A 23,123-nucleotide genomic window follows, 5' to 3' on the forward strand; every position below is an offset into this window, starting at 1 on the left:
AGGAAGTGATACTTTGCTTGACGAGGGTGGGGCACTAAAGGCATCAAAACCTAAATGCAGCTCATTTACACCAAGTGCTATACACATGTCTATATGCATGTCACGTCACATACTTTAATGGGAGATTTGTCTGAGTATGGACATCAGAATTTTGCTCTATGCCATGAGAAGTGAAGGAATGGACCAAAGAGTCAAGGAAATCAAAGGTGTTTTTTGAGACTAGCCTCTGCTTTCTCCCCAAAGAAGTCCCCTCCATCATACAGATCATCAAACACAAGTATTTATGAGAACCCATGCCAGGGTCAACTGCTCTTGCCACTGTGTCACCAACATGAAAGGAGTGAATCCACAGTGTCTGGGGAGAACTTGACGTGGTCATCATTTGGATCTACCTAGTCACAAAACTCAACAGTATGCTGATTTAAAAGGACCAAGTTTAAGATCAGATTGTGAAAAAAGCCAGAAATTCTGATCCAGATTACATAAGCATTTAAGGGGAAAAGTCTTAGACTTCTGAAGTGACGTCCTACCTATTGACCTCCATATGTTTAATTAGAAGAACATATTAATTGGAAGTCCAAGTAAGTGTGGCCCTCCTGGTAGGTGAAATGAAAATACCCCTAAATAAAAAGTATACGGCAAGCATTACAGGGAGGAACGGAAAGTTTTAATCATGTTCAGTGTGCTCTAGAGGTGATGGACCATCTTGAACCAATGGAGATAAATAGAATTTGGATCTCATTGGCAGAAGCATGGCCATTCAGGTGGGGTGCAAGGACATTCATTTGCCTTATCTGACAAACTGTTCAAGTCAAAAGCCATTAGCCCATATGAGCAGAAACAAAAACAGCTATCTTACTTGTCCCAATTCCACTTTAAACATACAAAAAATGTTTACAAATGAATAATGGAAGAATTGGTACCCAGTGAAATTTATCTTCAATCTTCTAAATGGTTACTACAAATAATCACAAGTAAATATGAAAAAGTTTAAAACTAATTAAAAAGTGTGTAGCAATGTCCCCTTAAGAAAAGTTATCTGTCATCTAACTCCATATGTCTCCAAGACAAGACAGAAACAGCAAGACTGCTAAAGTGAAATCAGCAGGCAAAAAAGATTGCAACTGAGTGTAATCAGTATAAATGGTGATAACTCAACCCATAACAAAGAAAAATAAAAGAGTGAGCATAAAGCATTTGAAGATCATCAACCCTGAGGGACACCATAACACACCTGTGTTAATAAGTTAGAGAACAAAAAATGGCCTTAACAAACTGACTACCATCTGACAAATAAGAAGCACACCATGAATTAATTATTTTCAAAAGATAGGAGGGAAGACCCTGACGCCAGTGTCCATGATTATAGATGGCCCTGTCCTAAGAGGAACTGCATTTGGGTACTCTGCATGAGGACAGTTGAACAGGATGCCAGGATCATACCGGACTATGCAGATCCACTGACTATTTCCTCATTACAGGATGCAGGAGCCACAAGGATGACTGCAGCAACTTTCCTGACACTCTGCAACCTTGGGAGGATTTCTTTCCTTGGCTGAACTCTGCCAAATTGCCCAGATGAGGATATGGCCCAAAGAGCATAATGGGATAGATGTCCTCTGGTGTAAATTAGTATAATTCCACTGAAGTGACTGGGCTATGTTGAATTGCATCATCTGATAATCCTGCCCAAGCGATTTTAAAAAGACCCCAGGATAATTCATAAAGTTTAGTGCAACTGGAAAAAGCCAAAATAGTGCAAGAACATTGGAGTCAAGTGAAACAAAAGGGGACTGATCCTTTTCTGCCTTGCACCTTATGTAGTCATTTAAGCTGAGCAAAGTGAATGTAAAATACTATCAAATCATAATTCTCCAAACTCTGAGAACTGATGGTAGACTTTTATAGCCACTTTGCACAACTGAGAATGACTATGCAAGGGGAAAAGCAGTGGAGAGCCAGGCCCGCAATCTTTACATACTCTTTCAGTGGCAGCCCTGTGGTTTGAGTATCAGAGGAAACCATTTGTCAAACAATATAAAGTTTCAAAGATGACACTAATGATACCGTCTTTCCCAGTATTTAGCCATAAAGACAATTTTGGCAATGGGACTATAGCTGGAAAAAACCCACCTTCATCTAGAAAGGATGGTCTAAACCGAGGAAGGTCAGGATTGAGTTATAGTTACAGGGCTAAACATAGATACACTCATCACCACAGAACTTCAGAAGTTCAGCCAACACTTTCTATTTCAGGTAATTCAACAGATTACCATAAAACATACATAACTGTCACAATTAAAGTAGATGACTACCCAAGCTACTGAAGAACCAAATAATCAAAACTCCACAACAGTACTGTACTACTCACTAGACAAAATTTCAATTATATAACAAATACCTTTTGCAAATACCCACCTTGTACACTGCTGTGTGAGTGTGCATCTAACCTTTTTAATCTGAATTCTTTTCTTAAAATATATTTTGTATTCTGTAACTGACTGAAAAATGTATTTAGTGCTTGTGCAAGGTGTCCTGGAAACTGAAATCCTCTAGTGATCTATAGAACAAGGACACACACATAACAGCAGTGTATTTTCCTGCATATCACTACACCAATGTGCCTCAAACCTGGACAGCTTTGATTTTCAGAAAAATTGGCATAAGCTCCTACTGTATTATGAACTTTAACTCCCATGCAATTATGTTTGGATCAAAAGTCAGTTTAGTCTATGACTTCCACATGGAACTTTCTCTTAGCTCCACACAAATTGTTCCCTCAGACATTAAAGACATCTGAAAGCTCCACAGAATTAAAGGAAAACACTGTTTAAGTTAGGTCCCCCTTAAATTCTGATCTGCCAAATTCTGCCATTGGGTGCTCTCAGATAGTATGAAGGGAGATTTTTAACATGAGAGAGGTGGGAAGATTGTACGAAGACATGATAACCTTGCCCAAGAAGTAAGTTTCCTGTACTCTTCTCTCCAAAAATATAAGTAAAGAGGCCAAAATTGCCAGCATGAATTATTTGAGCCAATGACTTATGCATCAGCAATGTATTCCATTGTAAATCTGCATTCAGGCATGTTTATTCTTATATTATAAAAGTGAAATCCTTAATCCTTTTTTTAAACATCACAACTGAAATTTGACATTTTTAAATTGTGTTTTCCACTCCAAGCATAATCACTGTGAGTATGAGCACTTAATGGATCCCTTCTATTTCAAAGGCAGAAATTAAACATGAAAACATAAAGTGACTACATGGGTAATGTTAGAATTGGAATCTACATTTTAAAAAGTTTTGAGGGCCGAAATAAAAGGGGCTATACAAAGTAAAATAGCATATATATTTCACTTTTAGAAAAAAAGAATGGGGTAAAGTGCCCATATATTATATAGGGACAAAAGTAGATTTCCTCCATGATCATATACATTTAGTTTAGAAAAAAGCATAAAAATCAAAAGCTTTTCTGAATGTGCATTTTATTCCTGGTTCTAGCAGCATGTTAGAGAAAATATGTAACCCATAACCAGTGGGAAAAGAACTATGTGTGTATACCTGATCATGTGGTGATCCCAGAAATTCTGGCTTCATGGGAGACACTCATTATTTTTGGTGCTTTGGATGCCACTAGTGTTGTTGCTTTTTTTTACCCTTCGACCCTTATCTTTTTTCTACTTAGCACATACTTTCTAATCTCTCATACCTGCCACACACAAGTTAATAACAAATAACAACTATACAAAGTCTGTTATGAAAAGATCCAATGTGTTTGATACATTGTACAAACTGATTCCAAGTTATGGTGCAAATTTTCTGCTCCACTTTGCTCTTTTTACGCTGCTTAGGTGACAAAAAGGGAACAGACATTGGACATATCCTCCTAACTATTTGGGAGTGCTCAACAAGTATAGAACCAGCTCAGTTATCTTCCAGGTACACCATCTTCTTCGCAGCTCCTGAGGTAGGAGGCAAGGAGGAGGTTTACATGGAGTGCAATGTATTCTGGTTATGCTCAACTAGTGGGACAGTGCCTTGGCTCTGCAGCCAGCTATTGCATGTTGGGGGAACCCCCACATCGCTGGAATCTATGTTAGGTTTTTGCAAAGAAGCAGCGAGCAGTAGCTGGCTCCCTGGTGACTCCCCCTCTGTTTTATTGAGCATAATCTTGGCAAAGCAGAGAACTTGGACCTATCTATCCCAGGATAATTTAAGTCTGTGATGAAACTCTGCCACTTGAAAGGCAGTCACTTTTAGGGCTGGGCCAGCTGACTCTAGGTGCTCAGGTGGAATGGGGATTTATGGGCAGCTTGAACTAAATGCTCCAGAGAGAGCAAGCAGCCTGTGCTCCACCTATCATGCTTATTACCAGGCATACTGCTTATTACCATGAACAGTTCGATTGATTTCAGTGTGATTATTCCCAAGAGTAAGCTCTACAATTGGTAAATCGTTGTGGGACTTGGCCTCTTGGCTTATACATTTTAAGTGAGACAATTATAAAAACCTATTTTTTCCAGTCATAATTAATTTAGGCACTTTTCTTTTCCATTATGTGGGATCCCTCCCAAAGGGGTTTTGGGCATGGACTGTGGTGCCATGGGGGCCAGGGAAGGTCAGCAGGTAATCTGCGGCGATGGAGTCATGAAGATGGCCTTTGACTCTGGCCACTTCGGGGGGTTCTGCAGTTTCCTGTCCACAATGCGAATTATGGAACACTGCCAAATGAAATACAACTGATCGACAACTTTGCGGCAATCAGAACTGAGAATAAAGCCTCTGTCTTTACCCAAGATTTCCTACAATAGCAACCCAATCTCATATGTTTATTTTCTCAGACATAAGCACATGAACAAATAGATATAACACTCCATTCTTATCATACTTGACTTCTCAGCTCCTTTATGACACTGTCAATCACACTCTTCTTCTTGAAATCTTGTCTGCCTTTGGCTTTTGTGACTCAATCCTCTCCTGGTTCTCCTCCTACCTCTTTAAGTGCTCCTTCAGTGTTTCATTTGGAGGCTCTTCCTCTTTAGTGCTCCGTCTTTCAGGGGGAGTCTCACAGGGCTCCATATTGGGCCCCTGCTCTTCTCCCTCTCCACTGTCTCTGGGTTATCTTATTCATGTATATGACTTCAACAATCGTGACATGATGACTCTCAGATCTACCGCTCCACCTCTTACCCGTCTCCTTCTGTCCAAACTAAAATTTCAATCCGTCTTTCTGACATCTCATCACTGACATCCAGCCATCCACTTGAGCTTAATCTGACCAAAACAGAGCTCTTTATCTTTCCCCTCAAATCCTCTCCTCTCCCTCTTTTTGAAGTCACGGTGGAAAACACCACCATTGTTTCTGTCATGCAGGCCTGAAACCTGGGCATTATCTTCAACTTGTTCCTCTCTCTAGACCCTTCCATTCAAGCAGTGTTTAAATGTTGCTGCTTCTGCCTGTAAAACTTATGCAAGATCTGGCCTTTATTCTTCAGCCACACAGCTAAAATTCTCCTCGAGACCCTCATTATCATGTGTCTTGACTACTGCAACTTCCTTCTCTCTGGTTTTGACAAATCTCATCTTGCCCGATTTAAAATCTATTCAAAACACTATAGCAAAAAATCTTCTTGGTTCATCTCTTTGATCACGTCACGCGTTTTCTTTGCATTGCTCCACTGACCCCCCTCCCCCTTCACCATAACATCAAATACAAACTTCTTATCTTCACTATTAAGGCACTCCATGGCCTATCCCCGCTGTACCTGTGATCTCATGTATACTTACAAGACGTCAATTCCCAACTCTACTCTGCTAATGACGCTGCCCTTGATTGTCCATTTGTCAAATTTTCCAACAAGCACTGCCATGCATTCTCATATGTCACCAGGTGTTTGAGGAAGGAGCTCTCCGTAAAAATCTGCAAGGCCACTACATTATCCTCCTTTAAATCTCTCCTTACAACCCACCTAAGCCCTGGTGCCTACAAAACACTTGAGAATGGTTAGGCACCTTGTGTGCTGTAACTGTTGCCTATTTCACTGTTCATGACTGTCACTATTATCTTGTGTTCCATCCTGTTTACTGTATCCAATGTAAGTTATTAGAATGTAAAGTCTTCTGGCCAGTAACTGTCTTTTTATTTGCACAGTGCCTGGCACAATGGGGCCCCAGCCTCTAGGCACTACCACAATATAAATATTAAATAACAAAAGTAACAAACCAAGCCTGTCTCTTGCTGGTGAAAAAGGAGGAGAAGAGGTATCATTATTGTCATTTTTTAGACTTAGGAAGCACTCAGATACTACGGTGACAGACACCAGTATACGAGCTTATATAGCTACTTGCTAAATGGATAGAGACAATCTGGCACTAACAATGCTAAATTGAAGGCATCAGTTCACGCAGAAATGCAACAATCCATATGCTGAGAATTACAAAATACAATTACATTTTGCTGACAGGAAACACGCTTTTAAATACCTCAGAACTGTTTTCTATGGCCTAACTGAACTAGCTATTCTGTTATAATTTTCTATGTTTCCTATGGGCTTGTCTGGACATAATGTGGTAATGTGCTCTCCAGGGGTGTGATTTCAAAAGAGCACGAATTGTTTCCCATTAATTGGTCTGTGTATACCGGTGGGCACGAAAGGCTCCCTAGTGTGCCTTAACGTAGTACTGTTTCAAACAGCACTATGTTAAAGCGCACCAGCAGGGTCTACATGGATCAGTTAATGCGCAGCATGTTAGTCTGCTTTAGAAATCACACATCAACAGAATGCATTATCCCACCATGTAGGCAAGCCCTACCATAAAGAATCATTTCAAGTAACAAACATAGAAGGGGTATTAGAATAACAGAATCCATGTCAGAATGGGTATCATCAGCACATGGAAAATACACTGTTCCAGTGTTTCTGAAACACTAACTAAAATGTTGTTTTTAAAAATAGTTCTGAGCTGCAAAATTTGGACCTGAACTTCCCCAAATGTTGATGAGGTTTGCGTCTGAAGTATGGGTATAGGCCCATTTCTAGCTACTTCAATTGTTCAGGATAACTGAATTTATAGAGACAATTTATTCTCAATGTGAATGATAGAAATCATTTATTTTATGCAAGAACAAAGGATTTCCAGAGAGCTCATTCATTACAATATAGACTAGTTATTGATATAAGACTTCAATCACAGGTTATGTTGATAGCACCGCCATTAAAATGCTACATAATGTTAGACTAGACTAACTTAAAGATTCATATGTGAGGAAACTGACTGGCACCTGTGGCTTCTATGTAACTGTTGTTATTATTCATGAGCTCTAGGCTGCATATTAATCACCTCTTTTCTTCATCACAGTTAGAGAAGTTGAATACAAAAAAGATCAAGACTCATCATCATAGCTATGCCACTGTGAGATTCAAAAGGAAGCATTTCAGTTTTTCAAATTTTAAATGTAAAATTTTAAGTATAATTAACTGCTTATTTGTCTTAATAAGCACACAATTCTAGTATAACATTTGACAAAAATAAGAGAATACTGACTAAACACTCCATAAAAATTAACGGAGCATTTCAAATCACTAGAAGGTGGAAAATCTCATTCTATTTTTATTTTTCAATTAGTTTTTCCTTTCCTGTTTTTCTGTTAATATGATTTGGATTTTCTGAATCTTCAACAACAATGAAACATATTTGATGTATATAACAAAAGGCATAGGTTTAAAAAAATCCTCAATGAAGGTTTTGAGACTGGATCACAGTGATGATGCAATTTAAAGTCATTCTAAAAGTTTTGTTCAAGCTTGTTTTTTCCTTAATCATGCTAATAATAATTGTGAAATGGAATTGCATAATATTAAAGTTTAATGCGAATATGGCATCCTAAGGACTGTACAGCAAACCTCTAGCGGAAAATAGAAATTAAAATGTATAAGAATATGATGCATTAAAGATCTAGCAGCTACATAATTTTTTTTATTTATTTTGCAAAAAATAGGACTGAAGACATTTTTCACTCCAGTCTTTTACAAACATTTCTCAAATGCCCGCTGGTTATGGTCATTAACTATGGGAAAAGACTGAAAGGAGTGGCTTTACAAAAATATTAACAACATACCACTGCATGAGATAAAAAGAACAGAACATTTAAAACTATATTACATAAAAGTAATTTTTCCCAGTAAATGTAAACATATACCTGGAAAAATAAAACCCATAAAATATTAAACATTATATCCCTGTGAGGAAACCATTGTTAAAACCTTGTGCCCTCGTTTCTGCCCCGCCCTCCCCCCGGCCTGTTGTTTATTAGTGGATAAAGGTGAAGTGATCACATAACCTAATGATGAAGGTGTGGTACTTCAGCTAAATAGCAGTTTCATACTAAAGAAATTATATATGAATAAAATGAAAATGACAGTATTGTTTACCATGGCCGTAAGATCTGCAAAACAGTACACAATAACATTTTCTAAAACAGCTGAACAGCAGTACTAATGCCTCTATATTTTTCAAATGTTTATATCCAATGTATTTATAATAATCTTTTCAAAGGTTTGTGAGAAATAAATCTAATCTTTCTCTTTTTTTAAACTATGCATGGTATATGTGCTAACTTACTGAATTCATCCTTCATGCAATTCCAGTTTATTAAAGAGGTTAAAAATTTATAAAACTCTGATGGGATATGGTTTTAATGCTTCATCACACTACCCATCATTTGCTTTTCAATCTAGATCAGAATGATCTTTCCTACTTCTCTGCAATCACCTACCTGCACAGCTAATATTTTCTGAGCATTCTCATGAGAGGCTGCCTGGAACTTCGCCAGCCCAGCCTGGCTATAGAGGCCTCGCTGTCTGAAGTACTCCACCAATGCCCTGTGCATCCTGCTTTGCAGCACAGAGAGCTAAAGGGAGGAAGAAGGGGGAAAAAAGTCAGAGCAGGAGAGGAAATTAATGGCAGTGTTCAAGAAGAATGATGGAGGGAAATATAGAAAGCAGTCAATAGCCCATTCTGCACTGTACGGACCTGACAGGAATTTCACAGTCTCTTGATTTTTCAGCCCACTCATGTGCATTCATCAGAAACCAGTCACATCTGGCTGCCAGGATGGGGGGTTAATTTTCTCTAAATGCCTCAGCAGTTTTGTTCTAGCTGAGGCAAACTCTGTGACTGCAAAGCTGATGAGTAAAATATTTCTACTTCACCCAGTTTAACTCAAAACCGATAGCCTCAGGACATATTGAACCTTTCTTAAAAAAATAATCTTTTGAAGCTTTTTGAATGGCACATCAGGTCAGGGCAAAGTTTAAAATGCAAGTTTAAGACTTTGATGGACATCAGGGCTTTTTTCCCCTTGTAAAGCTTATCAAAGCTTGGCAATGTGTGCTTTAGAGCATGACAAAACTAAAGAGAATTAACTTAGCCATCAACTGCTGAGGGAGAACAATAACAGGAAAGAAATTTCCAGATAGAACTCACTATTAATCTACCTAGCTATAACCATGTGACATGAAAGCATCTAACTGCACTAAATTACAGCAAATGCAGCTGTTGAAAAGTGACACTATTTTTTAATAAGATTTTATATGAAGAAGATACAACAGATCATAGAACTGTCCTGATTAGAAGGGAGTCTAATTGAAATGATTACAACAGGAAATGTAAACAGTGTATTTTTACAATGTATCAGTTACTATAGCAGCATCATTCTCACATCCAATAATTAAGACTGTGTCTGTATTTCCATAATTTTCAAGTGTTTATAACTCAAACAGAAAAACTTGACATAGCAGGTCTCAGTCTAGACACAAACTGTTTTAATCAAAATTGAAAAGCTACCAAATCAAAATGTAGTTGAAGATAGCAGTGTGCTCTTATAATTGGTTTATTTCTTAAACTGAAATTCTACCACCATTTGTCCAGAATCTGGACTAGTGCCTTTGGCTGATCTGGAAAAACACAAATTAAAACCAACTAAATTAATTTGTTTAGAAACATGATTTTGTGTTCAAGCATGCTAATTATTTCAATAACAATTTCATAGCTATTGTTAGCACATGGCCTTTATGAGTATGCCTGTCAACCACATTTGCAAAATAGATTCTAGCATTCCTTTGGAAATGCTACAATTCATTAAGGTCAATGCTACAGGTCAATAATGAGACCAGTAATAAGGAAGCCTTTACATGATATGCTTAGGAGCCAGCATAGAGTAATATGAAAAAAATTCACTTTTGCAGAAGGACATAGATTATAGTGATGCCAAAGGAACTATTATGGACTACAGAGTAATTAATAAGCATTTTCAAAATTAACGGCCTAGTTTTCAGAGATGCTGAACTTCCACAACTCCCATTGGCTTATGGAAGCTGTGAGTACTCAGAATTTTAGTAATTCGGGACATAAAATATTAAAACATATATCAGTATGTCAGAATTTATAATTTATTTATTTGAATTTGTCTATATGAATAGCATAGATGCATTACAATGACATGGAATAAAAAACTGGTAAATAAACTGGGAAAATATAGAAATCAGCCCTAATCACAGCCAAAAGCTGAAACCAAATGTGAACATATTTTTCAATCTAAGTTTGTCTAAGTACCACTGCTACCTCTCTGATCCCTAACATGCTAAATACTTTTTCTGAAATCTATCTTGAGGTCTCTATGGGCATTAAATCTCTGGTATTCCAACTGTTGCTTTCAAATCTCAGAAGATTTGAGGCTTTTCTGGGCCTTCAGCAGGGAGGCAGGTAAGGGAAGAAACAACACATGACATTTTAATAAAACAGTCTGCGTCAGCCCAACAGAGAAAGTGTCAGATGGAAGGCAAGCCACTATGAAATATTTTCAGTGTTCTGATACCTGCGTGTAGGAATGTGGTTATAGAATGGGTTCTTGTGGAAAGGAAAATGAAGGTCCGGGTATGATGGCTGTGTGAGGGCAGAAAGATTTGGTTCAAGATCGTGAAAGGGGCCAGACAGAAAGATGTCAGAAGGTTTGTTTGCATCCAAATTTTTGCCTTATCCAAGCCAAATGAAACCTTCAAAACTTTTGAGTGCCATCTATCACAAATAATTCAGTACAATGTGCACATGGGAAATTGCTGCCTTATAATGCCTGTTTTAAAGAAATGACAGAAAACTTGCAAATTGCAGTTAGGCTAGGCAAGCACATGGGCCTATCTTGCCTATACTCACCCTGTCTTCTCTCCATGATCTTCCTTTATTTTATTCACTTGCCTGTTGTCTTTAATTAGACTGAGCAGAATAGACATACCTGAGCTAGCTTTGAGAGCAATGAAGGGGTGGCAGCAGAGGGTGTACAAGTCTGCCCTGTGTACTTATTTGGGTGGCTAGCCTGTGCTGCGGTGGCTTCACTACTTGTTACTTGAGCTAGCACGATCAAAGCTATCTGAGGTATGTCTATATTTGCAGTCACAGTCTGATTGCATTATAGACATACCCTTATTCCCTTGAAGGAGGCCATAACCTTCCCTTCAATCCTCTACTGGCTCATGTGCCAAACAGGTAGCCTTTAACTCTTTCACAGCTGTTTTATTTTATCACACCTATGAACGTAAAAAGTAAAAAGACAACAATAAAGTAATTGCTAGGTTTCATTGCTTGTAATAACCCTTGAGAAATCTGGAAATAAATTTATAACTGTGTCCCCGTGAATCTGACAAATATGATTTGTTTCTATGCATTCCTAAATAAACTGAATTTAAAATACACCTCTACCCCGATATAATGCTGTCCTCAGGAGCCAAAAAATCTTACCGTGTTATAGGTGAAACCGTGTTATATCTAACTTGCTTTCATCAGCCAGAGCATGCAGCCCTCCTCCTTCCCCCCCCGGAGCACTGATTTACTGCGTTATATCTAAATTCGTGTTATATCGTGTCACGTTATATCGGGATAGAGGTGTAGTTATAAACAAGTATGTCCTTTCTTGTGATAAAACCTGTAGGAACAGATAGAGAACCCAGACACTGCATGATATTCACCTCATTTCTGACAAATGCTCCCTTAATGGCGCAGGGTTGAAGCAAAGAGTGGGCTACCAAAGGGACAAGCAGCACAGCCTCCAAACCTTGGGGATTCACGGGAAATGAATCTCTAATCCCCCTGCAGTACCTGCCATGCAATGTTACTCTTCTGAGGCTGTGACATTGGCTCAGTTGGCTGCAAAATAACCCCTCTCAGGGGAATAGTGGGGCTGGTGCAGGCACAGAGTAGAAGTTAATGCTGCAAGAAATTTCACAGATTTCTACTTTGCTGGGAGGGGAGAATACTACAGTGAATGGCTCCTCCCTCCCCTTAACCCATAAACCAGGAAACTTTAACCATATTGCTTTGCTGTGGATGCACTTCTATAAGCTCCTGGGGAGATGAAGTATACTGTGGAGGAGCTGCCCTCCCAATTCTGTTGTTTGGGAGCTTTACTGCCCTGTTTTACCCTGTTTTTGTTGTCGTTCCCCTCTGTGACTCACAGCAGAGGGGAGCATATGGCTCTGTTTATTTAATTCTTTGTTTATATATCAGTATCATGAATAATATCAGCACAGCTCTGGGAAGAAAAAGGGGGTTGTTAATTAGCTGCTGCTGCTGCTGACCTAGCAAAGAGGAGGGTCCCACAAAAACAGTAGGTCTGATTCTTTTCTTGCCTAGACTAGTTTTTACAGTAGTGTACTTCCACAGACTTCATTTAATTCATTGCTGATTGACCACTAGACCTAATATCTTTATCTGTAATTTCTCATTGGAGGAACCAAGATTCTGAGGCACATATCCCACCAGATTATAACAATTTTTAGGTAGGTCAAATTTTGAACCAAAAGCATGGATAAAAGAGCCAGTACTTTATGCAAACCCATAGCACCAAAGGATAGACAGGGAGCAGTCCTTGTCAATTTTCTTACCCAGGGCTGATATCAGACCAGCTTTTATTATGGTATCCTAGCTGCCTGGGGCTAGACTAAAGCCTCACTGTTGGGCAGATATAGCATAGTACATAGACCTCTAAGAAAGATTCATCTGGTTTAAGGCTCATTATGCCTACTGAATGTAGAACCTGCAAAAATCCAGACTGGAACACAGAGAGGTCTCCAAGCCATAAGTGCACTTTCAGTGGTGGGTAACATTCTTCTTAGGTTGCTTCAGTTACCACTTCTGGCCAAAGACTAAGTACTGGCATTACATGGAGCTGTGATCATAGGCCTGATTCTCCTCTTACTTATATCTATTTTGCATCAATGAAACTCCACTGATTTCAGTACAGTTCCTGATTTATACCAGTGTCAGAGAAGGGACAATCAGGCCCTCTGTGCTTAAAATTTTCATTTCTACAAATTGGAATTATACAAAAGCTTAACATATTCCAAGAAGGACTAATACAGCAAATCCCAAAGGCTCTAAATAAAGTAACACCTGACAGAGTATTATTCAGGTTGCCTGACACTTCCCATTATAAAACCCTGTTTTCAGTTGCTTATAACTTTGCCCAACCTTAACTGTTTGATCTGAAATTTTCCACGCTGGGTGTCTGGCTCAGGGTGAATTTGTTGGAAAATTTCAACCAGAACACTTCAACTGTTTCAGAGAACGAGGCTAGGGACTATAGTCTGATCAATTCTTACAATGATAAACTTATTTATTGGAGTGCGATGGGCACTTGTCACAGATGACGGGTTCTTTTTCGGTGGCTACTCAGAGTTAATTAAGAAGATGAAATTGGAGAAGACAGAAACTTTATGAGGTTTAGTTAATACAGATATAATTGAAATAATAGAAAAATCAATATACATAAGTATAGCAAAGTGGTTTCTTGCATTGTTCATACTTAGTCTTACACGGTGCATACTTACAACCTTATGGATATCTTTAGAAACAAAGATAGAAGAAATAAGTGGAGATCACCCCCAAAAGAGGGCAGTGGGCCAGGTTTCCTACCTGATTATCCTATGTCATTCCCACACATAAACCACACCTTTTATACAGCTTTTCTTATTCCACCCAAATATACCCTGGATCATATCTGGTAAGGTGTCAGCCTCCTGCCAGTGTGTGTGGTATTTCAGCTACCCACAGCTAAACTTCTAACTGTTAAAACCTCACTTGCATCAATCAATGTCCAATGGTTTTGATAAGTCAATTTTGTTAGATCCATGATTACCTTATTGGAAAAATAGCCTAAGATGTTTGTCCATGGTTTACCTATTTATCACATAATGCATTGCTAAACTATCACAAGAGACATATTGCTATATTTTATAACCTTAGGTCACGCATATAATACTCTTGCCAGCTTATACCAACTACCAATTTATACTGGGCCTCATTCTAAGCCCTTAACACTTAATGCTTATGACATAGCAAGCCTATTTTAACACACATATTTTGGTTCTTCTACTTGCTCTTACAGCTTCAATAAATTCCATTATTATTTCTATACACATGCTTAGAAAATAGATTATATTTTACTCAAAAACACATACCCTCCAAGAGCAGGTCGGGGTCAACAGGATAAATATGTTGTTTTTTCCACGCTAAAAAAATTCTGATGACCTTTTCTTAGAAAAGTTCTACCACCCTTATGCTTTGAAGCAAGGGTTGAAACACGATAGTGGATGATCTTTGTATCAGGGCCATATTTCTTGTGATCCCTGTGAAAATCTGTCCAAATTGTGCCAATTTATAAGTCTTTTAAAATGCTCAGTAGAGATAACTATGATTTCAGAAGCTAAAGTCTCCAAAGAATCCATCCTCATTAAGTGCACTTGAGTTTCTTGTAGCTGACCCAAAAGAGCAACTGAGCATGCTCCATCCCAACAGTTCATACAAGTCACCAAACTGCACATGCATCATCCCCACAGAGCAATTGAGCATATTCCAGCTCACGGATATAGGGATGAAGCCAGACTTCTCTGTAATGGTTTCTTTCAGATGCTGTGGGCCAGGGCGGGGCTGGGCACTGGAAATGAAAATAGAAAGCCTGTCATGAATCTGGGATACCTTCATTAACTCTATTCATTTGGCACTTCTCTGGACTGATAATGCTGCAAACTGACAGCCAAATTGACTTACTGGGTTCTCATAACATTGTTTTGTAATTATACAATAAGGACCTGTTAACATCAGGCATCAAGCTATGAAAAAATATAATCAAAACAAAAACAGAACAAATACCAGGAGTTTCATTGCTACTATTAATTAGTAGTCACTGTGAGTAGTAGTCACCTACTAAAATCTTCTGATCTAAGCAGATCACCATCACATTTCAAACAGGAAATAATGTGCCATTCCTAAATCTATACTTTCTCTATTTTCAAATTATATTAATCTGGTATCAGAAGACCCAATATGTGTCTCATGTTAATTCAATAATGCGATGTGAATGCTGCATTCTATGTAAATGACATAAGCCTTATCAGTTCCATTCATTGTTACAACTCAAACAATGACAATTACAACAACTCTACAGATTTTGGCACTGTAAGAATGGCAGATTTATGAGAAAAATCCAGTTAATATTTATCTTTTTATATTACTCAACTACCAAGTTACACCTGTATAATATACAAAGCTCCTAGGTAATGAGATATTTCTTTATTGTCAAATCTGTTCCACAGACTGCTGTTAAAGATTACATAGCTCATTTAAATAAAGCTCTTTTGTCAACAGCCTGGATATACTTTAAAAACAAGTAAAAGCCTCATGAAAACCCAAATCTCCAGCTGATGTGCAAGTATACAGGAAAAGATGCAGTGGTCTTTTGACCATATTCCAGTTGTGAAAGCTTTGGTGAGCAGATTAGCAATGTTAAATAATAATAAAAAGAAAAACTATATTTCAAGAATGGTTGGAAAATAAACTAACAAAAGCCTGGAAAATTAAAATTCAGTCTTACACTCTATGGTTAACCCATACTAAAAACAAAATGCCATGAAGAGAAAAATTGAAGTTAAGATTGGCACGTTAGTTTTAACTATTATTGGGAGAAACTAAGGAAAAGCGACGGTAGTATGAATTAAGGACATTTTTCTTTTTACTAGCACCACTATTTAATGGTACTGTTAGTTATTTGATTTTTTTAAAGATTAAACAAACGCTTCTTGTAGAATTAGCCCTTTGAAGAAATAAAATACCAGCAGTTGAAGTGATTTCTAAATAGTCTATTTTTATTATAGACATTTTAATTTCTCTTTGTCTTACCCACATTTTATCCATGTAAAATCACCCTACAATTTACCCAAAAATTCTGTTGATTGGGCAGTTGTATAATATAGCTGACAGCAGCCTTTCCTAAACCATCCACACTTTTCAGGTTTCCTCATTAGCTTTGGTGTAGTCTGATTTCTACAGCTGGAATTAAGGCGGGGGGGAGGAGGGAGGGAATTATTTGTGAACATTTTGGAAAATAAACTGAACTTTGATTTATCACATTCACACCCCTTTTGTATACTTTTTGCAAATATTTGCAGGAATAAAGTGTTGCTCATATGTATGTTCATGGAAAATGAATTTGGAGCTTGTAGTTGAATTTTTTGGGGGATGATAGAAAAATTATTTTTTGTTGGAAGTAGTGTAGCTACTCAGAATTGCATTTGTGGATTAGTAAAAGAAGTGGCTAAACCACAGTGCAAAGAGCAAGAGGTAGAAAGTAAAGGCCATATGAAAGAGGGAAGGAGAGAAGAGGAGGAGAATGTAAAGAAACAGCATGAAGACAATGACCTAAAGAGAGAGAGAGAGAGAGCATGGAAATAAGGAGGATGGGTGCAAGATTCTGCACCTAAAGAAAGAATCCAAAGAGGCCACCATATGAACTTTATAATCTTGGTAAATGAATGAGAGCAGCTCAGATAGCAGTTTTACAGCTCTCGTCACAGAAGGCTCTTTTCTTCTTTGCCCTTGACATTGCTTGGGACCTAGTGGAGTGACTAGGCATTTCAGAAACAGGTAGTTTTTTAAAATGTAATGTACAGTTCTCTGACAGCTGCTTCAACAAATATAAAAATTGAGGTGTGATTCTCAGAAGTTCCTAAGTCCCACTGAAAGTCAATGAGACTTCTGTACCTAACTCACTGAAGGCACTTCTGAAAATCCCACAGGGGGGCTTTGGATACCTTTAGACCCTTTTTTCAGTAATCCTGGGCCAACCGCAGAGCATGTGACTTTTAAAATAGGGCTGTTCTTTTCAAATAGAATTTGGAGCTCTGTCCTCATGCAGAGAATATTTTCCTTAGGTTTGATGTTTGAAAGCAGAAGTGAATACACTTTAGCTCTGAATTTGGATCTGTTCTGAAGCACAAACCTATGTGGATCTTGAAGTCCTCAAGAAATGGATCCTTACCGGAAAGTGTTCCTGGTTTGTTGACAATAATCACAGAGGAAATAGCCATAAGGGACAATATGAAAATAAAAGCAAACGTCCAAATATGTGAACATGAGAGAGTAAAGTAAAACTCCTTTTAGATACTGGAAACCTGATAGCTGGTCTGAGACATTTGACAGTCTTGAGGATACAAGAGACGTGAAGATGAACTGTCTGCGTGTCTTTATAGCAGGTTCAGAGTTGAATTTCAAGGGCTAAAACTTTTATCCTTAAAGAACTGTAGCCAAGCCCTGTATCATTTCCCTCTAGAAAAACTATCTATCTAGGTACTCATATGGCTCCATTGTTGAAGTATCTGAGAGCCTCTCAAGTATATAAAAATAGAAATAATCTTTATCTTCTCAGTCGGGAGGGGAAATTGTTTCTTTGCCTGCTTTTGTGTGTGTGTGATTGGAGGTGGGGGTAGGAATTTTGCCTTTAGTTCTGAAAGTGGTGAGGTCTGTAGTCATTTTTGTCTCTTGCAGGAGTGAGTTCCATTATCTAGATCCAGCTCCTCTGAAAAGTATCTTCTGCATTCATGAGCTTCTTCTATTGATTGATAGATTAATTGTGGAACGCAGATGTCATGGGAGGTAATGGTCAACAAGGGAAAGGCAATCGATTTCTCAGATAGTTACAGAACAATCCCACAGAGGTTTTTTTTAAATCAGGATAGACACCTTGAACTGGACTCTGAATGTAATGGGGAGCCAGTGACAAAGCAGAGGGCAAGGGAGTTATATCCTCTGTGACCTGTATTGATAAGCAGATGGCATTTTGGATTTATAAATCAATTTATGGTCTGGAAAAGTGCAGTGGAAATCCCTTGTGCTTGAGTCTGCATCAGACTGTGTTTTCTGATACCAATGTTCAATGTTCTCCTGAAGGGTATGAGATGGTAGATGCTTGAAAGGAAAAGATATTTTAGACTTCTCTGAGTGGACAATCATGTGACACAATTGTCTGGGAAATCTGAATTTGAGCCAAGGAGTCTTCGATTATTGGTAAAGGCTCAATTTGGGGTGAAGTATGTGCAGAAACTGAAGAGCAAGTATGCTGAAAAATGCCTGTCTCTTTTCCTGCAACTTAATATGCTAGGAGTTAGCTCTGACAAGTCAATGGATGTGGAAGGAGTTGCTGTGCTCAGATGTCCATGAGAATAAGAGGGGTCAAAAGAAACTTGTTGCCCATCTGCTCTGACATTACAGGCTTTGCACAGGTTGGGGAGCACATCAGCTCCCCAGGCTCCCAGCAAGCATGTCTTCGATCTTTGGTCAGTTACAAACCTGGTTGAATTTGATGGGTGTGATATTCAGACTAAGTGAGGCAACAGTTAAATATACTTTTGGTTAGTAACAGCTGAAATAGTGGAAGCTGCTATCCAAAGACTACACTGAATGCAGGGGCTGTGGACTAACTGGGTCGATCTGTGTGCGTATCCATGTGTAACAAGCAGTCAGAAAGCAGAGGGTGAGAACAGAAGAAAACTAGGAGATAGCAAACAAAGCTCTTGTAGTGTGGCCCTGAGACAAAGAGAGAGAACTTTTGGAGCAAAATGCTGTCTGGAAGACAGGCTTTGCACTATGAGCAGGGAAATTGCTTCCTGTTTTTTGACCCTACTGTGTTCAGAGGAACAGGACTTTGTGTACATTCTTTCTAAATAAACATGATTCCAACATGGAAATACCTGACTCTACCATCAATTTCTCCTCCAATGGAAACAACCCACAAATTCCTGAATATTAGCTAATCACTAATATTTAGGTTAAGGGGTTACAATACCTTGTCCGTCATGTTCTGAGGCTACACCTATTTGTAGTGGCAGATACTCCCCATGTAAGGAGTATCTAAATACTAGAAATATTGCCACTGAGCCAAAATCAGTTGTGTCAGGAGTCTTCTGTACTGTCATCTACCCCAAATAATTATAATGGTCCTCAAAAATTTAATTCTTGGCCCAAAACTCAGAAACCACCAGACCAGGGAGTCTGCAGAGACAAGTCTGAGCAGTGAGCTTGGGGTCAGTGCTTAAAGAAGCATGACAGAGGCTGGTTTTCAGCCCTGCAGACTGGATGTGTTGCATATCAAGTAGTTCAACCCATGAGAGAACTACTGACCATGCACTAATCAGAGGATTTTTTTAAAAAAAAGCAAATATAGATAAAATCTTTGAAAGAGGTCAATTTAATAATGTATGTGTCTACACTACCGAGTCCCTTCTGCTGACCTAAGTGGCCTGTAAAGTCGACTTCTGTACTCCACCTCTGTGAGAGGCATAGCGCTTGATTTGACATCCATGGATCGACATGGGGATAGTGTAGATACTGAGTTGTGTAATTCGAATGAATTGGCCTCCTGGAGGTGTCCCACAGTGCTCCGTTGTCACCACTCTGGAGAGCACTTTCAAATCCACTGCACATCAGCCAGGTACACAGGAAACAGCTGCTCCCCTATTAAAGCCCTGGGAACTTTTGAATTTTCATTTCCCGTTTGATCAGCATGGAGAGCTTGCCAGCACAGCTAATCATGGAGACTCAAGGCTGCAAATGCGCTCTAGTATGGAGTACACAGGAGTTGCTGGATCTTATTGCTGTGTGGGGAGAAGAGTCTGTGCAGGCAGAGCTCCGATCCAGGAGAAGAAACGCTGACATCTATGCCAAGTTTGCACAGGGTACGGGGGAGAAGGACTACGCCAGGGGCACGCAGCACTGCCACATGAAAATAAAGGTACTTTGTCAAGCATACCACAAGACATGGGAGGCGAACAGTCATTCTGGTTCTGCCCCACAGACATGCCACTTTTATGAGGAGCTGCATGTGATTCTCGGCGGCGGCACCACCACTACCCTAAAATGCTCCTTGGATACTTCCCAGGAGCCCCAGGCAACCTCAAGCAACAACGAGGAGGACATTATTGACGAGGAGGAGGGAGAGGAGAATGCGAGGCAGACAAGTGGAGGATCCATTCTCCCTGACAGCCAAGAACTGTTTTTAACCCTGGAGCCCATCCCCTCACAGGACTAGTTGGTGGCGGAGCATGATGCCAGGGAAGGCACCTCCGGTGAGTACACGTTTCCAATCAAACTGTAAGGGTTACATGCTTTTTTTTTATGTTTAATATGAACAAAAAAGTAGGTGTAATGGGTATTGGTGGCCACTCCAGCTATGCAGAAGGTGTGCTCTCCGAAAAAGACTGTTTATGTGCAAAGGGATGGCCCGAGAATCCTCCATGGAGATCTCTAGGAAGCTTTCATGGAGGTACTCTACAACCTTTGCAGAAGGCTTCTGGGAAGGGCTGTCTTATTTCATCCACCACGGTAGGACACTCTCATATTAACTCTGTCGGCATCATTGCAGCACACAGCATTGCAGCATGAGGATCAGGTCTGTACCCAGACACTTGCAGCATCTGCTCCCTTGCCACCTCTGTTACCCTCAGGAGAGTGATATTGCATATGGTCACCTAGAGGAAACGGGGGCAGTTTTAAATGCTAGCCCTTAAACCGCAAACAATTCAACAAGTAATCCACCCCTGTTGGGTGAAATCTGGGTCACACTTTCCCAAACATGCTGTGGTTGTGGTTGGACAGGATCACCATATACTGCAACCAGCATTTAAAAAAAGGGGGGTGGGGTGACTTCCTGTTTGTCTCCCTTCCCCCCCAAGCCGCTGCCGCTTCTGTAAGAAACAAACTATTTGGGGGCTTTACATTGGTGCCTGTCCTCAAGCACCATCCAGATTGCTAGGAAATGGGGGGCTTTTCTGAAGTTTCAACCTGTGATCCCAAGGATGTCTTCACAAAAGCTGCAGCACAAAACCTCTCGCCCATGCCTCGTGGCCTTACTCACCATGGCTGGAGCAGCAAACTGACTATTGCAGTAGCCAGTGGTTCTGATTACACTGTGGCTTGCAGTGAAATGCATTGAGGGGTGTTTTTCTTTTTAAAAAGAATTAACCTTGTACCAGAAAATGTATACACTGTCAATGCTACCCTTCTGCTTTGTATTCCATGCAGCTGAAACCTTGTCCATCGGCGTATCCTCCACACCAGGACAAAGACTTTCCCAGATTAGAAGGCAGAAAAAGAAGACTTGGGTTAATGAGTTAATGCACACTTCCAAGAGTGATAAGACAGAGCTCAGAGCATGGAGGATTACACTGTCTAAGAACCTGGACATGAACAGGAAGGACAGGAGAGCATGCAGGGAACAAGAGCATGCCACACAGGAAGAGCTGCTGCTGTGGATTATGAAGGAGCAATCAGACATGTTGAGGCGTCTGGTTGAGGTTCAAGAAAGGCAACTGGATGCTAGAGTCCCTCTGCAGCCTATGCTGAACCTGCTGCCATCATTGCCATGTTCCACATCCTCCTCCCTCAAACGTCCTATGAGATGTATGGGGTGGGGGGAAAGGGGAAAGTTTGGTATCCCTTGCACTCAACATCAGGGGAGGGTACAAGGACCAGAAGGCACCTATGATGGATTTCACTGAGCCTCTCCTGCTCGACCCTCTCCCTGCTTTGCTGAATTAGGCTCTCTGGCCTTTTGCTGCGCGCACATACACACACACACACAGAGGTAGGGCCACACCCCTCTGAAGACACAGACTGATGTCAGCTCTGTGTGAGAGGACTCCCACAGCACTCACGTGCACACCCCTTTTAGCAGATAAACCCAAAATAATACTGTCTTGCACTGTATAGAAAAATCTGCACAGCACAAGCTCATAAAAATCCACCCTCTTCCTCAATGTGAAGATAGATGTGCATGACTTCTTGCCTCCCAGTTACAAAAAGGTAGATTTTAAGTGGTTAAAGGGATAGCAAAGAGAACAAAGCAATTACCTCTTACAGAGGCTAAAAATCCTTCCAGCCTGGAACCATCACTTCCCACAGTTCAGTTTTTGTTTCTCAGATGATTTCAGGTGTGTTGTTATAGGAAGAGTGAAGTCCCCTCCTGTTGTCATTGTCCCTCTTTTATATCTTCCTCACACTTGCTGGAAAGCTTTTTTGCTGTGACCTGGGTCAAACAGTTCCCACTGTATAGAGCTATCTGATCTGGGTCAAACAGTTTCCATTGTGTAGCGTTATCTCTGAGAGGTTTCTATTGCACACAGTTCCTGGGGTAATCCATATGCTTGTGTGCATTTCTTCAATAAGCCACTAACATTGTTTGGTCTCATCCAACGTAGGCACATTTGAAATACAGAGACATGGTCGGTATTCCCAGCTTCAGATACAAAAATGATACATGAATACAAATTGGATAATCACATTCAGTAAATTATAACCTTTCCAATGATATCTTACAATACCCACCTTGCATAAAGTATATCTTAGTTATACCATATTCATAGCATAAATATAGTTCTATGAAGAATATGGGATGTAACATCACAGCGCCCATTCCCACACCTTTGATTGTTATTGAAGTGCATCTGTAAGCAAGCTGTCCTTGTTTCTCCCCCCACAGTGTTATCAGCCCTTTTGCCTCAGGTTATCTTACTTTTCTTTGCTGTCTCTGTCTGTCTGTGTGCATAATAGAATTTAACCGATTGAGGAGAAAAGGTTCTTTATTCATTCAACACACAGTGGTTAGTGGGAGTAGAGTTTACAGGGGAGAAAATGCAATAAAGGGGATAGTTTGGTAAGGAACAACAAAGATAAGTGTCACATTACTCTGGCTCATTGCTGAAACTGGTTTTCAAAGCCTCATGGAGACACAGAGCCCCTCGA

The 23,123-nt window shown here is 39.7% G+C and overlaps 1 protein-coding gene across 1 annotated transcript in view; it reads right to left on the reverse strand.

The window, feature by feature from the left end:
• CCDC178 (coiled-coil domain containing 178) overlaps positions 1–23,123 on the reverse strand; it is a 287,835-nt gene that overhangs the window by 26,665 nt on the left and 238,047 nt on the right. Inside the window, exon 15 of the mRNA XM_034759571.1 lies at positions 8,779–8,913. Coding sequence (XP_034615462.1) covers positions 8,779–8,913 — 135 coding nt within the window. The remainder of the gene's footprint in view (positions 1–8,778; positions 8,914–23,123) is intronic.

Source organism: Trachemys scripta, chromosome 2 (genome assembly GCF_013100865.1).
Source record: "Trachemys scripta elegans isolate TJP31775 chromosome 2, CAS_Tse_1.0, whole genome shotgun sequence".
Taxonomy (NCBI): Eukaryota; Metazoa; Chordata; order Testudines; family Emydidae; genus Trachemys; species Trachemys scripta.